Below are 16030 nucleotides of genomic sequence, written 5' to 3'. Positions count from 1 at the left end.
CACTGCAGGTGTCATGGGCTTTTACACTCTGTCTTTATTGAAAATGAGGTGTTTTCTCGTGAGACATTGGGGGACATTTACTTAAAGTGTCGGTGTCTGCATTGGCTTTGTTACCGACCTGCTCTGGGAAAGAAGATACACATTTAATATTGTGGAGCTGTGCAGAGACATTTCTGGCGCCGAGACCATTTTCTGTCCCCGGGACCAAAATCTGTCCCGAGCACCAGAAATGTGTCCAACAGTCCCTGCTAGACCAGTTTTCTTTTGGTCTACTTTCCGCCAGTTTACAGCGCCCAAAAAGGGCTGCGACACATATTAATTGTGTCTGAGTTTCCACTCCGCCAAAGCCACGCCCCTTTTCGGAGAAGAGTCGGAGCAGACGGAAAAAGTCATTTTTTTTGGCGCCGCCAGCTAATAAATAGGTAGGAGAGCAGAACATGTGGTGAGAGCGCCACAAAACTGGCGGAAACGCCATAGTAAATGTCCCCCGTTGTAGTTTATGTTAGTAGTGTCATTTCGGTGACATTTCTTTTTTGGGGGGTAACAATTCAATAATTTAGGAACATTTTTTTTTTTTTAAATGACATATTTTCAAAGTTTCAAATGTTCTACTTTTTGGACAAAAAGGCAAACCAGAATTTTTTTTTGTAGCAACCTTTTGCCATTCCATAATGGTCTTCTTTTTATTTCCATAATTTTATGGAAGGTTTCAAGTTTTAGTAGCAACTTCTGCGGGTTACCCCGTTTACGGCAATACCCCATAGGCAGCAATAATCTGCTGGATGAAGACACAGCAGGGCTTAGGAGGAAAGGAGCAAAATTTAGGTTTTGGAGCTACGTTTTCAATAGATACAATACAACCCCCCAAGTAGTGACCCCATTTTGGAAAGGGCACCCCTCAAAGAACGTATGTAGGGTTGTATCAGCATTTTAAACCCTAAGATGCTGGCTCAAATGTAATACAAAGTGAGTAGTGCAGAGTAAAAAATGTATTGCAATTTATCAAATATGCCATTGTAGTGACAAAAGTATTTTGCCCAAATCATGCCACTGGGGAGAAACACATCAAAAAATAATTCTGCGGATTCCCCTGTTTAGGGCATTACCCCATAGGCGGCAATAAACTGCAGGGTGGAGACATGGCATGGCTCAAAAGGGAATAACTTGCATTTTGGATCACAGGCATTGTACATTTTTTTTCTTTTTGGCATCATGAAGCATTTGTAGATGCCAATAGGGGCCAGTACAGTAGAAACCCCTAAGAACTGAACTATTTTTTAAACTACACCCTCCATGAATTAAACTAGGGGTATAGTTAGAATTTTAACCCCACAGGTGGACCCCCAAAAAATGCATAATGGATAGTGCATAGTAAAAAATATCCATTATGTCATGTGTTGAGCTCCTACAACGGGAGACAAACACCCCATGATGCGGCAATAATCTACAGGCTGGGCACACGGCAGGGCTTAGAAGGGAAGGAGCGGCATGCAGCATGATGTATAAGCTGTGCATAGTACATCAGGGTAACAACATGGTACTCTAAAAAGCCAGGGATGTATGATAAATTCGGAAGCATCTTTCATACATAACCCTGTTTTTTCTGGGCAGGTCTCAAAATGATAAATGGTGTCCTTCCAAATGCCTTTTTTGGAGCACACCCTGCACCTCTTCTGTGTTCTTCCCTTCTTGGCAGTTTGGGGAACTACTCCTGGAAAGTGCTCCCCTGGTACAATACGTGATGTGGCCACGCTTCCAGAAGTGCTGGCACTCCCCCCTTCCTGGTCTCCAAAAAGAAAGTACTTTATTACCACCTCTTGAAATTCCAGGAAAGTTCCCCTCTGGCCTGCACATCAATGTTAGCACATAAGCATTATATAGAGCTATCTTCATGATGTGCATGGCCAGATTCTTGAAGCACACCCTCGACTTCCCCATGGCGTTGTACTTATAATCTAAACGTACTTATAATCTAAAATACAGTCTGGCTTGGGGGTTTCTGTACTGGTACCTCGTACTGGTACAGGGGTGGTGGTGTGTCCATGTAGTGTGGTTAATACAGGGACCTCCCTCTTGTCCTTGTACTTAACACACAACACAGAGTCGCTGCATAGTGCCCGGCTCTCCTGTACAGAGTCGCTGCATAGTGCCCTGCTATCATGCTTTTTAAGTTTTTGCCCAAGCCTCGACTTAGGGAGACCTCTCTGATTTCTGCATACAGTGCCACATGCTGCAGTATTTTTGGAAGCGAGGCACTTAAACAGAGTAGTGCTGGTGTAGAAATTGTCCAGGTCGAGGTGGTATCCCTGGTCCAGCAGTGGGTGCACCAAATCCCACACTCAGGAAGGGGGGGGGGGGGCATTCTGGAGGTACTATACTGGAGTCCTTCCCTTCATTTACCCTGAACTTGTAGGTATACCCTGATGTACTTTCGCACAGCTTATACATCTTCATGTCATACCTTGACCTCTTACTGGGCAGGTACTGGCTTAATTGAAGTCTCCCTTTAAAGTATATGCCTGGGGAAATTTGGCACTAAAATGATCTAATATGGGCTTGACCTTAAATAAACGATCATAACTGGGGTCGTCTTCGTGGGCACTGTATGTTGTCATTGTAGTGCATAAACTTATGGATGGCTTCAGAGCGCATCCTGCTCATCGCCATGTGGAACATTGGGTGTGGTACAGAATGTCTATGCTCCAGTAGTCCCTGATTGATGGCTTCTTTACTATACCAATAAGAAGTTTTATGACCCAATACTTCTGCATCTCTGCTGCAGTGACAGGGGTCCACCTGTAGGGTTGTACATAAAATGAAGAGGGGTTTTGGGCAATATACTGTGCAGTGTAGAGATTGGTCTGGACTACAATTAAAATCAACAGCTCCTCATCAAAAAAAAACTTTAAAAAGTCCACAGCTCTGAGCCCTGCCGTGTCAAATTTAATTCCAGGTTGGCCCACAAAATCGGGGACCTGAGGGGTATAATTATCTGGGGCTACCCATGTGGGGTCAGTGGAAGCCCCAGACACTTCAATAGCAGAAGGCACAGGAACCCTACTGGCCTTCTCGGGGGTCCTTCCAGGTCACTGGAAGATGAGCAGGAGGATGAGGATGATGGATGATGATGGAGGATGATGATGGATGACGATGATTGATGATAGGTAAAAGGGGACATCATCCTCACTTGCTGACTCAGTGTCAGAGGCTGACGTGTTGTATGCCTCCAACACGGTGTACGTCTTCTGAGACATTGCACACAAAAAAGGAAGAATCTGTACCAGAAAAAAACTAGAGAACGTACACCAAAAAAATTAGATGATGTGCACCCAACTACTGTCAAGCCGGCACACAAAAAAAATGAAATAATGCGCACCAAACCACACGGACAAGCCGCACAGATGGCACACTCAAAAAATAGATAAGTGCACCCAACTACAGGTACACCTACAGCACTCTGGGAAAAAAATACTACCAGGCACAAAAAAAACCCTATGTGCACTGTACAAATGCACCTAACTTGCCCTAAGACACCCGAACTACCGCTAAAGATACTGTGCAGCGCTATTCACAGAGTGCACTGAAAAGTGTGTTTGGGTTCAGAAGGGACAGACAGGAGATGGGAAAAACGGAAGACAAGGGAACACACAGGATGCAGGAGGGAACAGTAAGGAACAGATAGGAAAATACTGTTTTGGTGCAAACAGTAACACTCTGCTCCTCTCTCCAGCGATACCAAACCAAAATGGAGCCGCTGGAGGAAGGAGAGGGAGCTAAAAACAAGTTTTCAGCCTACAAACGCTGCAGTTGGCCAGTCAGAATTGATTGGCCAATCGCAGCGACCGGTGGGCGGGACTGATCCGATTGGTCGGGTGACGTCAGCAGGAAGTGGTGGCCCAGAAGAGCCCAGTTGCCCTTGCGCTGTACTAGAACGGCGCGGAGGGGTTGAACAGTGTATGAACATGTATGTGTGGACTTCTATGTAGCTACACTACTGTTCAAAAGTTTGGGGTCAACCAAGACAATTTTGTGTTTTCCATGAAAACTCCCACTTTTATTTTTATAAATGCATAATCCTCTGTTAATGAAATAACTAAATGCACATCCATATCAATTCTTTTTGGCTCCTCGCTGATATATATATATATATAGTGGACAGTGCGATCCAGGATCTAGGACTCTGTGCCGCCTGTAGAATATTGTTACAGGCTGTTTGTGCATTTGAAACGCATATACAACAGCTGATGAGAGGTGATTTGCCTAATTACATTGCGTTTACGTTAACAAAATGCATGTGTTAACACATTTACGATGCATATGTAAACATAAATGTTAACAGTGATGTAATTATGCAAATCACCTCTCTTAGCTGTTGTATATGCATTTCAGACGCAATGAAAACGCAGGTCAAAACGCAACGTGTGAACGCGCCCTAAGGGCTCGGCCACATGGTGCGTTTTGGTTGCGTTTGTATTGCGTCTTGAAACGCATTACAACAGCTGAGATGAGGTGATTTGCCGAATTACATTACTGTTCACATTTGCGTGTACAAAACGCAGTGTAAACACGATGTTAACGCATGCATTAACAATGCATTTATGTTTGAGTTTTGTTAACACTTTGTTAATGCATGCGTTAACGTTGCGTTTACACTGTGTTTGGAAACGCAAATGTTAATATTAATGTGATTAGGCAAATCACCTCATTTCAGCTGTTGTAATGCGTATCAAAACGCGACCAAAATGCACCGTGCAGAGCTGTGTCTATATAGTATATGGTGCGGAGCTGTGTCTATATAGTATAAGGTGTGGAGCTGTGTCTATATAGTATATGGTGTGGAGCTGTGTCTATATAGTATATGGTGTGGAGCTGTGTGTATACAGTATACAGTGTGGAGCTGTGTGTATATAGTGTACAGTGCGGAGCTGTGTGTGTATAGTATACGGTGCGGAGCTGTGTGTATATAGTATACGGTGCGGAGCTGTGTGTATATAGTATACGGTGCGGAGCTGTGTGTATATTGTATGCGGTGCGGAGCTGTGTGTGTATAGTGTACGGTGCGGAGCTGTGTGTATATAGTGTACGGTGCGGAGCTGTGTGTATATACTATACGGTGCAGAGCTGTGTGTGTATAGTGTACGGTGCGGAGCTGTGTGTATATAGTGTACGGTGCGGAGCAGTGTGTATATACTATACGGTGCAGAGCTGTGTGTGTATAGTGTACGGTGCGGGGCTGTGTGTATATAGTGTACGGTGCGGAGCTGTGTGTGTGTATATAGTATACGGCGCGGAGCTGTGTGTGTGTGTATATAGTATACAGTGCGGAGCTGTGTATATAGTATACGGCGTGGAGCTGTGTGTGTGTGTATATAGTATACGGTGCGGTGCTGTGTGTGTGTATACAGTATATGGTGCGGAGCTGTGTGTGTATATAGTGTACGGTGTGGAGCTGTGTGTGTGTATACAGTATATGGTGCGGAGCTGTGTGTATATAGTGTACGGTGCGGGCTGTGTGTATATAGTTTACGGCGCGGAGCTGTGTGTGTGTATATAGTATACGGTGCAGAGCTGTGTGTGTATATAGTATACGGTGCAGAGCTGTGTGTGTATATAGTATACGGTGCAGAGCTGTGTGTGTATATAGTATACGGTGCAGAGCTGTGTGTATATAGTATATAGAGGGACATTGTCATCCAAACAACAAAGACCTCCAGCAGGACCCCTCCCCCACATGTGACTGGTCACATGGCCATGACATCATCAAAGGTCCTTGAGCCGACTAGGATTTAGCATCTCCCCGCAGCAGCTCCGGCAGGGATTTACTTGTGTTGGCTGAAAGTTTGGAGGCGCTGGCAGAGGGTCACAGGACGGGGCGGCCTCCATGCTGTGTGAGCCCCGGGAAGGTAAAGTGCTTTCTCTTGTCTGGGAGGGAGGCTGCGGGTCCTGCCGGGAGCTGTATGTGCCTGAGCGAAGACCCCAGACTGCTGTGAGAGGGGGGCGACAATGAGCTGCAGTGATTATGGCGTCCTAGGCCCCTGGCCATCCTGGGCAGTGTCTGGAGGGGGCGGTCAGGAGGTGTCACCGGGGACCAGATTTACTGCACAAAACTAAGGAAAACCTGGGATTCCTGGCGGAGATTTCCACGGATTTCATGTAATCCGTGAGGATTCTGTAATGTAGAATGTTTATATCGCTGTTTCCCATGGAGACGACACAAAAAGTTACATTTACGAATCTCCGACATAACACAAACGCCTCAACATCTTTAGCAGACAGCGCCAAAATGTCACCGGACAGATACTGCAAATTCCACTACTAAATCATGTAAAAAATTTTATTTTTTTGTGATTGATAATTCTATTTTTTTGGTTTTTAAGTTTCATTTTTTTTTTAAATATGTGGCGTAGAATCTGCAGAAAGTATGGCAGTGGAGGAGGTTGAATAAAGATGCAGGTTCGTTGAGTCCCAATTTATAATCCTGCTGTGAAAATAATTTCCTATACTGCAGTAAAAGTAAATTCCTGGAACAACCTCCCTTCTCAAGAATCTAGTTCCCATAATATGTGATATTTTTGCTCTCTATGTAAGGCATCTAGGTCCCTCTTGAACACAAAGTATCTGCCATAACAATCTCCTGAGGGAGAGAGTTCCACAGTCTCATTCAGTAAATATTCCCCGGATCTGGGAAAGCTGGGTATTTTTTGGTATGTGGAAACTCTCTGCAATAATATAGGGAGAGATAAAAGCACACTGACAGTAGAATCGCCTCTCCTCTAGGTGTAGAGGATGTCCCCTGTCTATGGTGATGGTAGAACCTCCTCTCCTCTAGGTGTAGAGGATGTCCCCTGTCTATGGTGATGGTAGAACCTCCTCTCCTCTAGGTGTAGAGGATGTCCCCTGTCTATGGTGATGGTAGAACCTCCTCTCCTCTAGGTGTAGAGGATGCCCCCTGTCTATGGTGATGGTAGAACCTCCTCTCCTCTAGGTGTAGAGGATGCCCCCTGTCTATGGCCATGGTAGAACCTCCTCTCCTCTAGGTGTAGAGGATGCCCCCTGTCTATGGTGATGGTAGAATAACCTCTCCTCTAGGTGTAGAGGATGCCCCTGTCTATGATGATGGTAGAATCTCCTCTCCTCTAGGTGTAGAGGATGTCCCCTGTCTATGGTGATGGTAGAACCTCCTCTGCTTTAGGTGTAGAGGATGCCCCCTGTCTATGGCCATGGTAGAACCGCCTCTCCTCTAGGTGTAGAGGATGCCCCCTGTCTATGGCGATGGTAGAACCGCCTCTCCTCTAGGTGTAGAGGATGTCCCCTGTCTATGGTGATGGTAGAACCTCCTCTCCTCTAGGTGTAGAGGATGCCCCTGTCTATGATGATGGTAGAATCTCCTCTCCTCTAGGTGTAGAGGATGTCCCCTGTCTATGGTGATGGTAGAACCTCCTCTCCTCTAGGTGTAGAGGATGTCCCCTGTCTATGGTGATGGTAGAACCTCCTCTGCTTTAGGTGTAGAGGATGCCCCCTGTCTATGGCCATGGTAGAACCGCCTCTCCTCTAGGTGTAGAGGATGCCCCCTGTCTATGGCGATGGTAGAACCGCCTCTCCTCTAGGTGTAGAGGATGTCCCCTGTCTATGGTGATGGTAGAACCTCCTCTCCTCTAGGTGTAGAGGATGCCCCCTGTCTATGGTGATGGTAGAACCTCCTCTCCTCTAGGTGTAGAGGATGCCCCCTGTCTATGGTGATGGTAGAACCTCCTCTCCTCAGGGGGCATCCTCTACACCTAGAGGAGAGGAGGTTCTACCATCACCATAGACAGGGGACATCCTCTACACCTAGAGGAGATGCAGTTCTACCATCACCATAGACAGGGGACATCCTCTCTCTACACCTAGAGGAGAGGAGGTTCTACCATCACCATAGACAGGGGGCATCATCTACACCTAGAGGAGAGGAGATTCTACCATCACCATAGACGGGGAGGAATCTATACACCTAGAGGAGAGGAGGTTCTACCATCACCATAGACAGGGGACATCCTCTACACCTAGAGGAGATGCAGTTCTACCACCACCATAGACAGGGGGCATCCTCTACACCTAGAGGAGAGGAGGTTCTACCATCACCATAGACAGGGGGCATCCTCTACACCTAGAGGAGAGGCGGTTCTACCATCGCCATAGACAGGGGGCATCCTCTACACCTAGAGGAGAGGAGGTTCTATCATCACCATAGACAGGGGTCTTCATCTACACCTAGTCTATGGTGATGATAGAACCTCCTCTCCTCTAGGTGTAGAGGATGCCCCCTGTCTATGGTGATGGTAGAACTGCATCTCCTCTAGGTTTAGTGGATGCCCCCTGTCTATGGTGATGGTAGAACCTCCTCTCCTCTAGGTGTAGAGGATGCCCCCTGTCTATGGTGATGGTAGAACTGCATCTCCTCTAGGTTTAGTGGATGCCCCCTGTCTATGGTGATGGTAGAACCTCCTCTCCTCTAGGTGTAGAGGATGCCCCTGTCTATGGTGATGGTAGAACTACCTCTCCTCTAGGTGTAGAGGATGTCCCCTGTCTATGGTGATGGTAGAACTACCTCTCCTCTAGGTGTAGAGGATGCCCCCTGTCTATGGTGATGGTAGAACCACCTCTCCTCTAGGTGTAGAAGATGCCCCCTGTCTATGGTGATGGTAGAATCACCTCTCCTCTAGGTGTAGAGGATGCCCCCTGTCTATGGTGATGGTAGAACTGCCTCATATATAGGTGTAGATGATGCCCCCTGTCTATGGTGATGGTAGAATAACCTCTCCTCTAGGTGTAGATGATGCCCCCTGTCTATGGTGATGGTAGAATCCCCTCTCCTCTAGGTGTAAAGGATGCCCCCTGTCTATGGTGATGGTAGAACCGCCTCTCCTCTAGGTGTAGAGGATGCCCCCTGTCTATGGTGATGGTAGAACTGCCTCATATATAGGTGTAGAGGATGCCCCCTGTCTATGGTGATGGTAGAACCTCCTCTCCTCTAGGTGTAGAGGATGTCCCCTGTCTATGGTGATGGCAGAACCTCCTCTCCTCTAGGTGTAGAGGATGCCCCCTGTCTATGGTGATGGTAGAACTGCCTCATATATAGGTGTAGAGGATGCCCCCTGTCTATGGTGATGGTAGAACCTCCTCTCCTCTAGGTGTAGAGGATGTCCCCTGTCTATGGTGATGGTAGAACCTCCTCTCCTCTAGGTGTAGAGGATGCCCCCTGTCTATGGTGATGGTAGAACCACCTCTCCTCTAGGTGTAGAGGATGCCCCCTGTCTATGGTGATGGTAGAACTGCCTCATATATAGGTGTAGAGGAGGCTTCCTTGACTTTACCACAGTCAGTCCTAGGTATTAAAATATCATTAGAAAGCTTCCTGTTCTGCCAAATCAAATATTTGTACATTGTAATGAGCTGCACCCAATATCCTAAACGGGCTATGTAGCTGAAGCAGATGAGCTGGCACCCCATCCATAGTATAGCACCTAATTGGCTTATTGGGTTTTTAAATTAGCGACTCTGGAAAGATGGGCGTTAAAGGAAATCTACCATCAAAAAATCTATGCTCCTGTTGGATCGATTCACCCCATTTTCAAATGTGCACCCCTCTAACAGCTTTTAGAAAGGTTGTTAACCATTTGAGAGCTTCAAAGCAATGAAAACTATCTGGAGGTGAATTTTAGAATTATGTTGGTTATATGTTCTTTTAGCCCTAAAATGTACACAATAAATGTATACCAGCCTTGAACAACTGTTGGAGGGTGAATATGTTTCCACTAGATGGAAGTACGTTGAGTTTTTGGAAGCCCGGGTCCTGGATCTAAATGGTCTACTAGAAAAACTGAGGGGCATTTTGCTCCTGGAGCAGGGCCTAGATCAGACACAGATGGCACTGGCTGGGGTCAGGGAGGGTGGAGGTGGACAAGCTCAGGGCTCACAGGCTGGTAGCTGGAAGACCGTCAGAAAAAGGAGTAGAAAGAGAAGTACCGGGGACGGTAGTCCTGACCAACTCTTATGAACATGCATGTATGGCTGATATTGGGTGTGAGGATCGGCATCACTACGGAAGACTGTGGCTGCTAGCCACCAGACAACTGTAGGAAGGTTGGGAATGGGAGTGCAGAGAGGGTTAGACAGATTTTGGTTGTAGGGGATTCTATAATTAAGTGTACAGATGGGGGACAGTGAATGCTGGACCTAAATACAGGTTCGCCATGTTGTGGATCGACAGATTTCTGGGTGGAACTTGAGAAGATCCAGCGGTCATGGTCCACATCGATACCAATGACGACAAAGTCAGTGGGAAATTGAAGATCCTTAAGAATGATTTTTGAAAACTAGGTAGAAAGCTCAAGTCAAGGACCTCCAAGGTAGTGTTTTCAGAAAAACTACCAGTGCCACGGGCATCGCTATAAAGAGACAGCAGGAGCTTAGGGGGTTAAATAAGTGGCCTAGAAAATGGTGCAAGAAGGAAGAGTTTGGGTTCATGGAGAATTGGGCCGACTTCTCTGTTGGCTACTGGCTCTTTCCTAGGGATGGGCTGCAACTAAATGGGGAGGGTGCAGCTGTGTTGGGTGGGGGGGAGATGGTTAGTCGGCTGGAGAATCTTTTGGATTAGGATTAGGGGGGAGGAGGGACAAGTGTACAGATGAAGGGATAAAACCGTAGAGGGGGATGGGATTAACAAGTAAAATAGGGAAGGAATTAATAAAGGTTGATCAATGGGTATTACAGGAAGTGGAGTAAGATAATTTCACTAATGCAGAAGGCCTCACAAACAAGATGGAGGAATGTGTAGTCTCAATGATGGAGATTGGTCTAGTGCAGTGGTGGCGAACCTATGGCACGGGTGCCAGAGGTGGCACTCTGAGCCCCCTCAGTGGGCACTCAGGCTGTTGCCCCAGCACAGAATTCACCAGACAGGACTTGAGGGATCCTCCTGCAGGCCCAGGTAGCCCAAAACGTGAAGCATCTTGGTCTACCTGAGACTGCAAGAAGAGAAGGTGAGGACATGCTCAGATTATCATTGGAGCCGTGAAGCTCCTGCTCTTGGCCCCACAATTATTCCTGTTCAGGGAAGCTCCAGTTGCCATCTGAATTTTCCCACCTTCTGTCAACGATATTAGTGTCCTCGAGACCCTTGAGAGCTGTGGTATAGCACGGAGCAAGAAGATTTTAATAATTTAATGCTAGAATTGCCGTGTTGGCACTTTGCAATAAATAAGTGGGTCAGGTTTGCATTTTGGGCACTCGATCTCTAAAAGGTTTGCCATCACTGGTCTAGTGGGTATCAGTGAGACATGGCTGGACGATGGCTACGACTGGGCCGTTATATAGATGGTTCTAGTCTTTTTTTTTCCCCCAGAAATGATTGTATAAATAAAGAGGGAGAGGTTTATATGTGAAAACAAACCTCATGCCCGTCCTGTGGGATAATATTGATGAGGAAAATGAGTATTTGGAGACAAGGGGAAGAAAGAAGAATAATAAACTATTACTAGGGGTTCGTTATTAGGCTCCAAATATAATGGAGGCAGCAGAAAAACTGCTGGCAAGTCAAATAGATGCGGCCTCAAAAAACAAAGTACTTGGGGGACTTTAAAGAAGACCTGTCACCAGAATTTTACACTCCTTCCTCCAAACCAGCAATGCCTGCTGGTAAAGGGTTAAATGACCCTCCCCATATCACATAAAACGATCTGCTAGTGAGACACTAAACCTTTAATTACAGCCATTTTCTGATATGCCTTCTAATTTAGAAAGTCTTCTAAAATCCATTATTATTTTGTAGATGTTTTTCAGAGGTTCAAAAGCATGGCTGATTTCTCCCAAAAACAGTGCCACACCTGCCCATGGTTTGTTCCGGTATTACAGCTCTGGACAGATGAGGTGACTGTCTTTTAAGACGTGTACTGCTAAAATTAAAATTTTAGTTGCAATTGCAACTCTGTAGGAGATAAGCGGAGCTGCAATACCAGCACAGACCATGGTCTTTAGAAGAAAGCAGCCATGTTTTTCAAACTCTGGACAACCCCCTAAAGCCTCCATTTGGTATCGAATCGCAGTTCCTGCAGAATCTTTAATGTTATCAATCATGTCACTTGAGATTTGAATACACTTCCCACCAAAGCCAATAGGAGACTTTTTCGTGAGAATTTTGGTGCAAAAATGTGCTTTAAATTCCTTTCCAAAAACTGTGGGCATAGAATTTCGAAGCAGTTTCCACACCAAATTCCTCATCGAAAACTCTATAATGTAGTCTACCTTTAAATTTGGTGTACATATCACTACCACAGACTGTTCAAACAAAAGAGGGTCTACTCACAGCAGTAGTGGATTTTAATGTAGGCAGCTTAGGCTGTAGACCGGGGCCCAAACCTTGTAGGGTATCCATGGCCACCAAATTTTATACTGAGAAAGACCTTTACCCATGAAATGCTCTTACATTTGTTTCTGCTTTTAATACACATGTAGAAAAGAGCCATATTTAGGACCTTTAAAGGTCCTTCAATGGTCCTTTTAACCAGAGATTGAAAGAAGACAAAAAGGACACCTTTTCCATTTTCCAAGAAGCTGATTCTAGAACCTTATATAGGAAGTGACTTAGACTTGAAGGGGCTATAATATTCATACAGCCCTGGGCCCATGGCAGGCTTCATTTGCCCCTGACCCACAACTTGAAGCAACATGTCAATTAGTGGTTAGGATTATACACGGCTTCCATGTGAATGCCGCACTGATGGTTCAATACCAATGGAAGGATGAAAGTTATGTGCAAAAATACCAGTACACAGAACTTTCTTATACTAACCAGAAATATTTATATTTTGTCTCTACTTTTTTTTTTTTTTTTTTTAGGTGGAAGGACATTAACTTTAACGACTGGAGTATGACAAAAAATCTCCCACCGGCTCAGGTTGCATTGCTCAACACCACAGCGGAAGAAGAAAATGGTAACACGTTAGAGCAAGGAGAATGTTTTACAGAAGACCAAGCCCATCCAGCGAACTGTGACACGATGATGAGCACATCCATACAAAGCCTTCACGACGGGATGGCCATGAAGTTGGGGAACTTTCCCAAGTTAGAAGCTCCACATAGTCGTACAACGTCCCCAGTTAAAAGTGAGTTTGAAGACCTCGAAAGTTGTCCAGAAGAAGCCGTTTCAAGGCAGGATCTCCAATGCAGTATCTGTCCGGAAACATTTCATTACGTGTCGGAGCTCATGTTTCATGAACACATGCATAATGGGGGTAGTTGTTTAGACTGTCAGGTCTGCGGGCGTCCGTTTCAGAATAGTTCTATCTTGAAAGACCACTACAATGTACACACGAATGAGCGTCCTTATAAATGTGATCTATGTGCCAAAGCTTTCACCCAGTCTTCCTCTTTATTAATTCACAAACGTACCCACGTCATGGAGAGAACCTATAAGTGTGAAATATGTGGTAAGCTCTTCAAAGATTTGTCAAATTGTCTAAAGCATAAACGCCTTCATAACCTGCCGGAAGACCTGACCAATCCAGACAAGCTAAGCGGAGCGTTACTCAACGAAAAGCCATATGCATGTTCGTACTGCGATAAAGCCTTCAAGCGCACTTCGGATTTAAAAGACCACGAGCGTGTTCACACTGGAGAACGGCCCTACCGCTGCAGAATATGTGGCAAATGTTTCACTCAATCGTCAGTGTTGACCGGACACATGCGGATTCACACCGGGGAGAAGCCATTTCATTGTAACGTCTGTGGCAAAACGTTCAACAATTCTTCCAATTTTAAGAAGCACCAGCGAACACATTCAATGCAAGATATCATTGCAAAAGTAAAAATGGAAGATCCCCTCTCTCCTTCCAAACAGCCTCTCCGAATTAAGAATAGCATGAGCTATCTGAACGGCATGGGGTCGCTATTTATCAAAAAGGATTTGGGTCAAATGGTGCTAGATGACGAAGACCTAAAATTTGTCTCCGAAAAGAAAATTCCAGAAGAAAGTGATGGAAAACTGACTATAAACGAACTGTCTCCTTCAATAACGACAAGTAACTTTAAAGAGAGGCAAAAAGTCATGGAAATGAAAGCAAAGCATATGGTGCATTTCCAGAACGACGTAGACCTGACTGCGGAGTGCTCCATTATAAATGGAGAGACTGTGTTTCATGTCAAGGAAGAGGGGAACATCAAGCCAAAGTTTTCCCGGTCTCCCTCGTATGAATGTAGCAATACTACCCCACCCGAAGCTAAAAACCTCAACTTTTACACTAAAGCGACACAAGACGAATACGTGGAAATATCCGATACTACTGATGATGAAAGCGATGACGACGAGGTGGTCGGCCTCGCGAAATTTCAATACCGCGTTCAAGATCACGAAATTGATGCGGAGGGAAATCTGAAAGAGATTGAGTCGCCATCGCTTGCCGAGGAGTTCATTCAATGTGACGACGAGAACTACCAAGAAAATTTTGAGGGCGACTTGCCCTGTAGCGTGGAATATCAAGAAGACCTGATGGAATGTTGGGAGTCTCGCCTCGACGAAGACGGGTGCCAATACTTCGAAATGGACGCGAAACCCTACATTTGTTTCGTGTGCTCTAAACGTTTCAAAAGGGCTACGGACTTAAAGGAGCACTTGAGGGTCCACACGGGCGAGAGGCCTTTTGTCTGTCAGGTTTGCGGCAAAGGGTTCACCCAATCGTCCGCTCTATCCAGTCATCAACGTATCCACACCGGCGAAAAGCCTTTCCAGTGCGACGTGTGTTACAAAAGGTTTAATAACTCTTCCAATTTTTCCAAACATAAGCGGGTGCACACCGGGGAGCGGCCGCATACCTGCCCACTGTGTGGAAAAAGCTTTCAGGAAAAACGTAGGGTGAAGAGACACTTGAGGGCCGTGCACCAGGTCCTGGAGTGAGACCTTCTTCAGTTTACATGCTCCTCTACAATAATGTGTAACCTAGAGATGTTGTATTAAGGACTGTTTTTAGCAACTTAGAAGTTTTTTTTCTGAATTGTAGCTTTAAACCTCGTACACTAAACGTGTAAAATGTGTGGACAACAAAAAAAAAAAAACTTTTAGCCCAGAGATTCCACATTCTAAGTAAAAGTTTTTGACTTGTTTCGTGTAGCTCCTCTACAAGGGACTATAGTACAACCTCCTTTTGTATCGGTCCGCCATTTCACCGAAAGATTAAATTTCTTAAAAGTAAAATGTATTAACTTTTTTTTTTATATATATAGAACTAGAAAATTTAGCATACTCGTATGCATGCGTATTATTATAGTCCCAGTGTATCTAGAAACGTGTCAAATTCCTCTAAATTCTAGTAAGTAGATGGCATTAGATATTTTTTTTTTTATCTGTGAAGCTAAAAGAATATATTTTACTTCTAACATTTTATAATAAAATATCCCTGCAAAATATTTGTTTCTTTAAATCCTATTTCGAGTTACTGTGGACTCTGTAGTAGATTTTGATTTAAAGGGCATCTACCACCAGGATTAAGGGCTGTATGCAAATGAGGTGTTAATGAAGCCTGGAGCCCCTCAGGCTCATTTGCATACAGACTTTCATCCTGGTGATAGATGTCCTGTAAAGGAAATGTACCAAAACCCAGCATGATAAACCAGGGACACTTGCGCATAGATCCACTGTGGCACTGTGACTGTGGTAATCTTCTTATATTTATCATGCAAGGCCTCCCTCCTTCTAAAATTTGAATGTTATGATGATGATTTAATTCTATAAAATGATGCTAATGAGCCTGAAGGTTTCCTAGGGGTGTTACCAGAGTCCCTCTTTACTGTAGCTTCACAGGGTGTTACAGTGTGCAGAAGCAATCACACTGTGAGTAGAACTCCCCCCTTACCCCTGTGTAACAGCCTATGAAACTACAGCACAGAAGGACTCCGGTAACAACTCTAGGAACGATTTAGACTCATTAGCATCACTTTTAAAGTTTTAGAAGGAAGGAGGCCATGGATAACAAATATAACAAGATACTACAGTCACAGT

At 45.1% G+C, this 16030-nt stretch overlaps 1 protein-coding gene across 2 annotated transcripts; it reads left to right on the top strand.

Moving 5' to 3' along the window:
• The first annotated feature begins 5746 nt into the window (after positions 1-5746).
• LOC140134809 (uncharacterized) lies at positions 5747-15462 on the top strand. Of its 2 annotated transcripts, none has more exons than XM_072155459.1 (2): positions 5747-5903; positions 12877-15458. In XM_072155459.1, exon 2 carries the CDS (start codon positions 12908-12910, stop codon positions 14927-14929), a length of 2022 nt encoding a protein of 673 aa, XP_072011560.1. In that variant the 5' UTR covers positions 5747-5903; positions 12877-12907; the 3' UTR covers positions 14930-15458. The 2 variants fall into 2 exon arrangements, with proteins under 2 accessions (XP_072011560.1, XP_072011561.1); XM_072155460.1 differs by lacking the exon at positions 5747-5903 and adding an exon at positions 6433-6453 and having other exon boundaries at positions 12877-15462.
• Positions 15463-16030: the final 568 nt, after the last annotated feature.

This window comes from Engystomops pustulosus, chromosome 6, assembly GCF_040894005.1.
Source record: "Engystomops pustulosus chromosome 6, aEngPut4.maternal, whole genome shotgun sequence".
NCBI classification, from domain to species: domain Eukaryota; kingdom Metazoa; phylum Chordata; class Amphibia; order Anura; family Leptodactylidae; genus Engystomops; species Engystomops pustulosus.
Note: the sequence above shows the minus strand (reverse complement) of the source record. Positions and strands in the feature narration are given on the sequence as shown.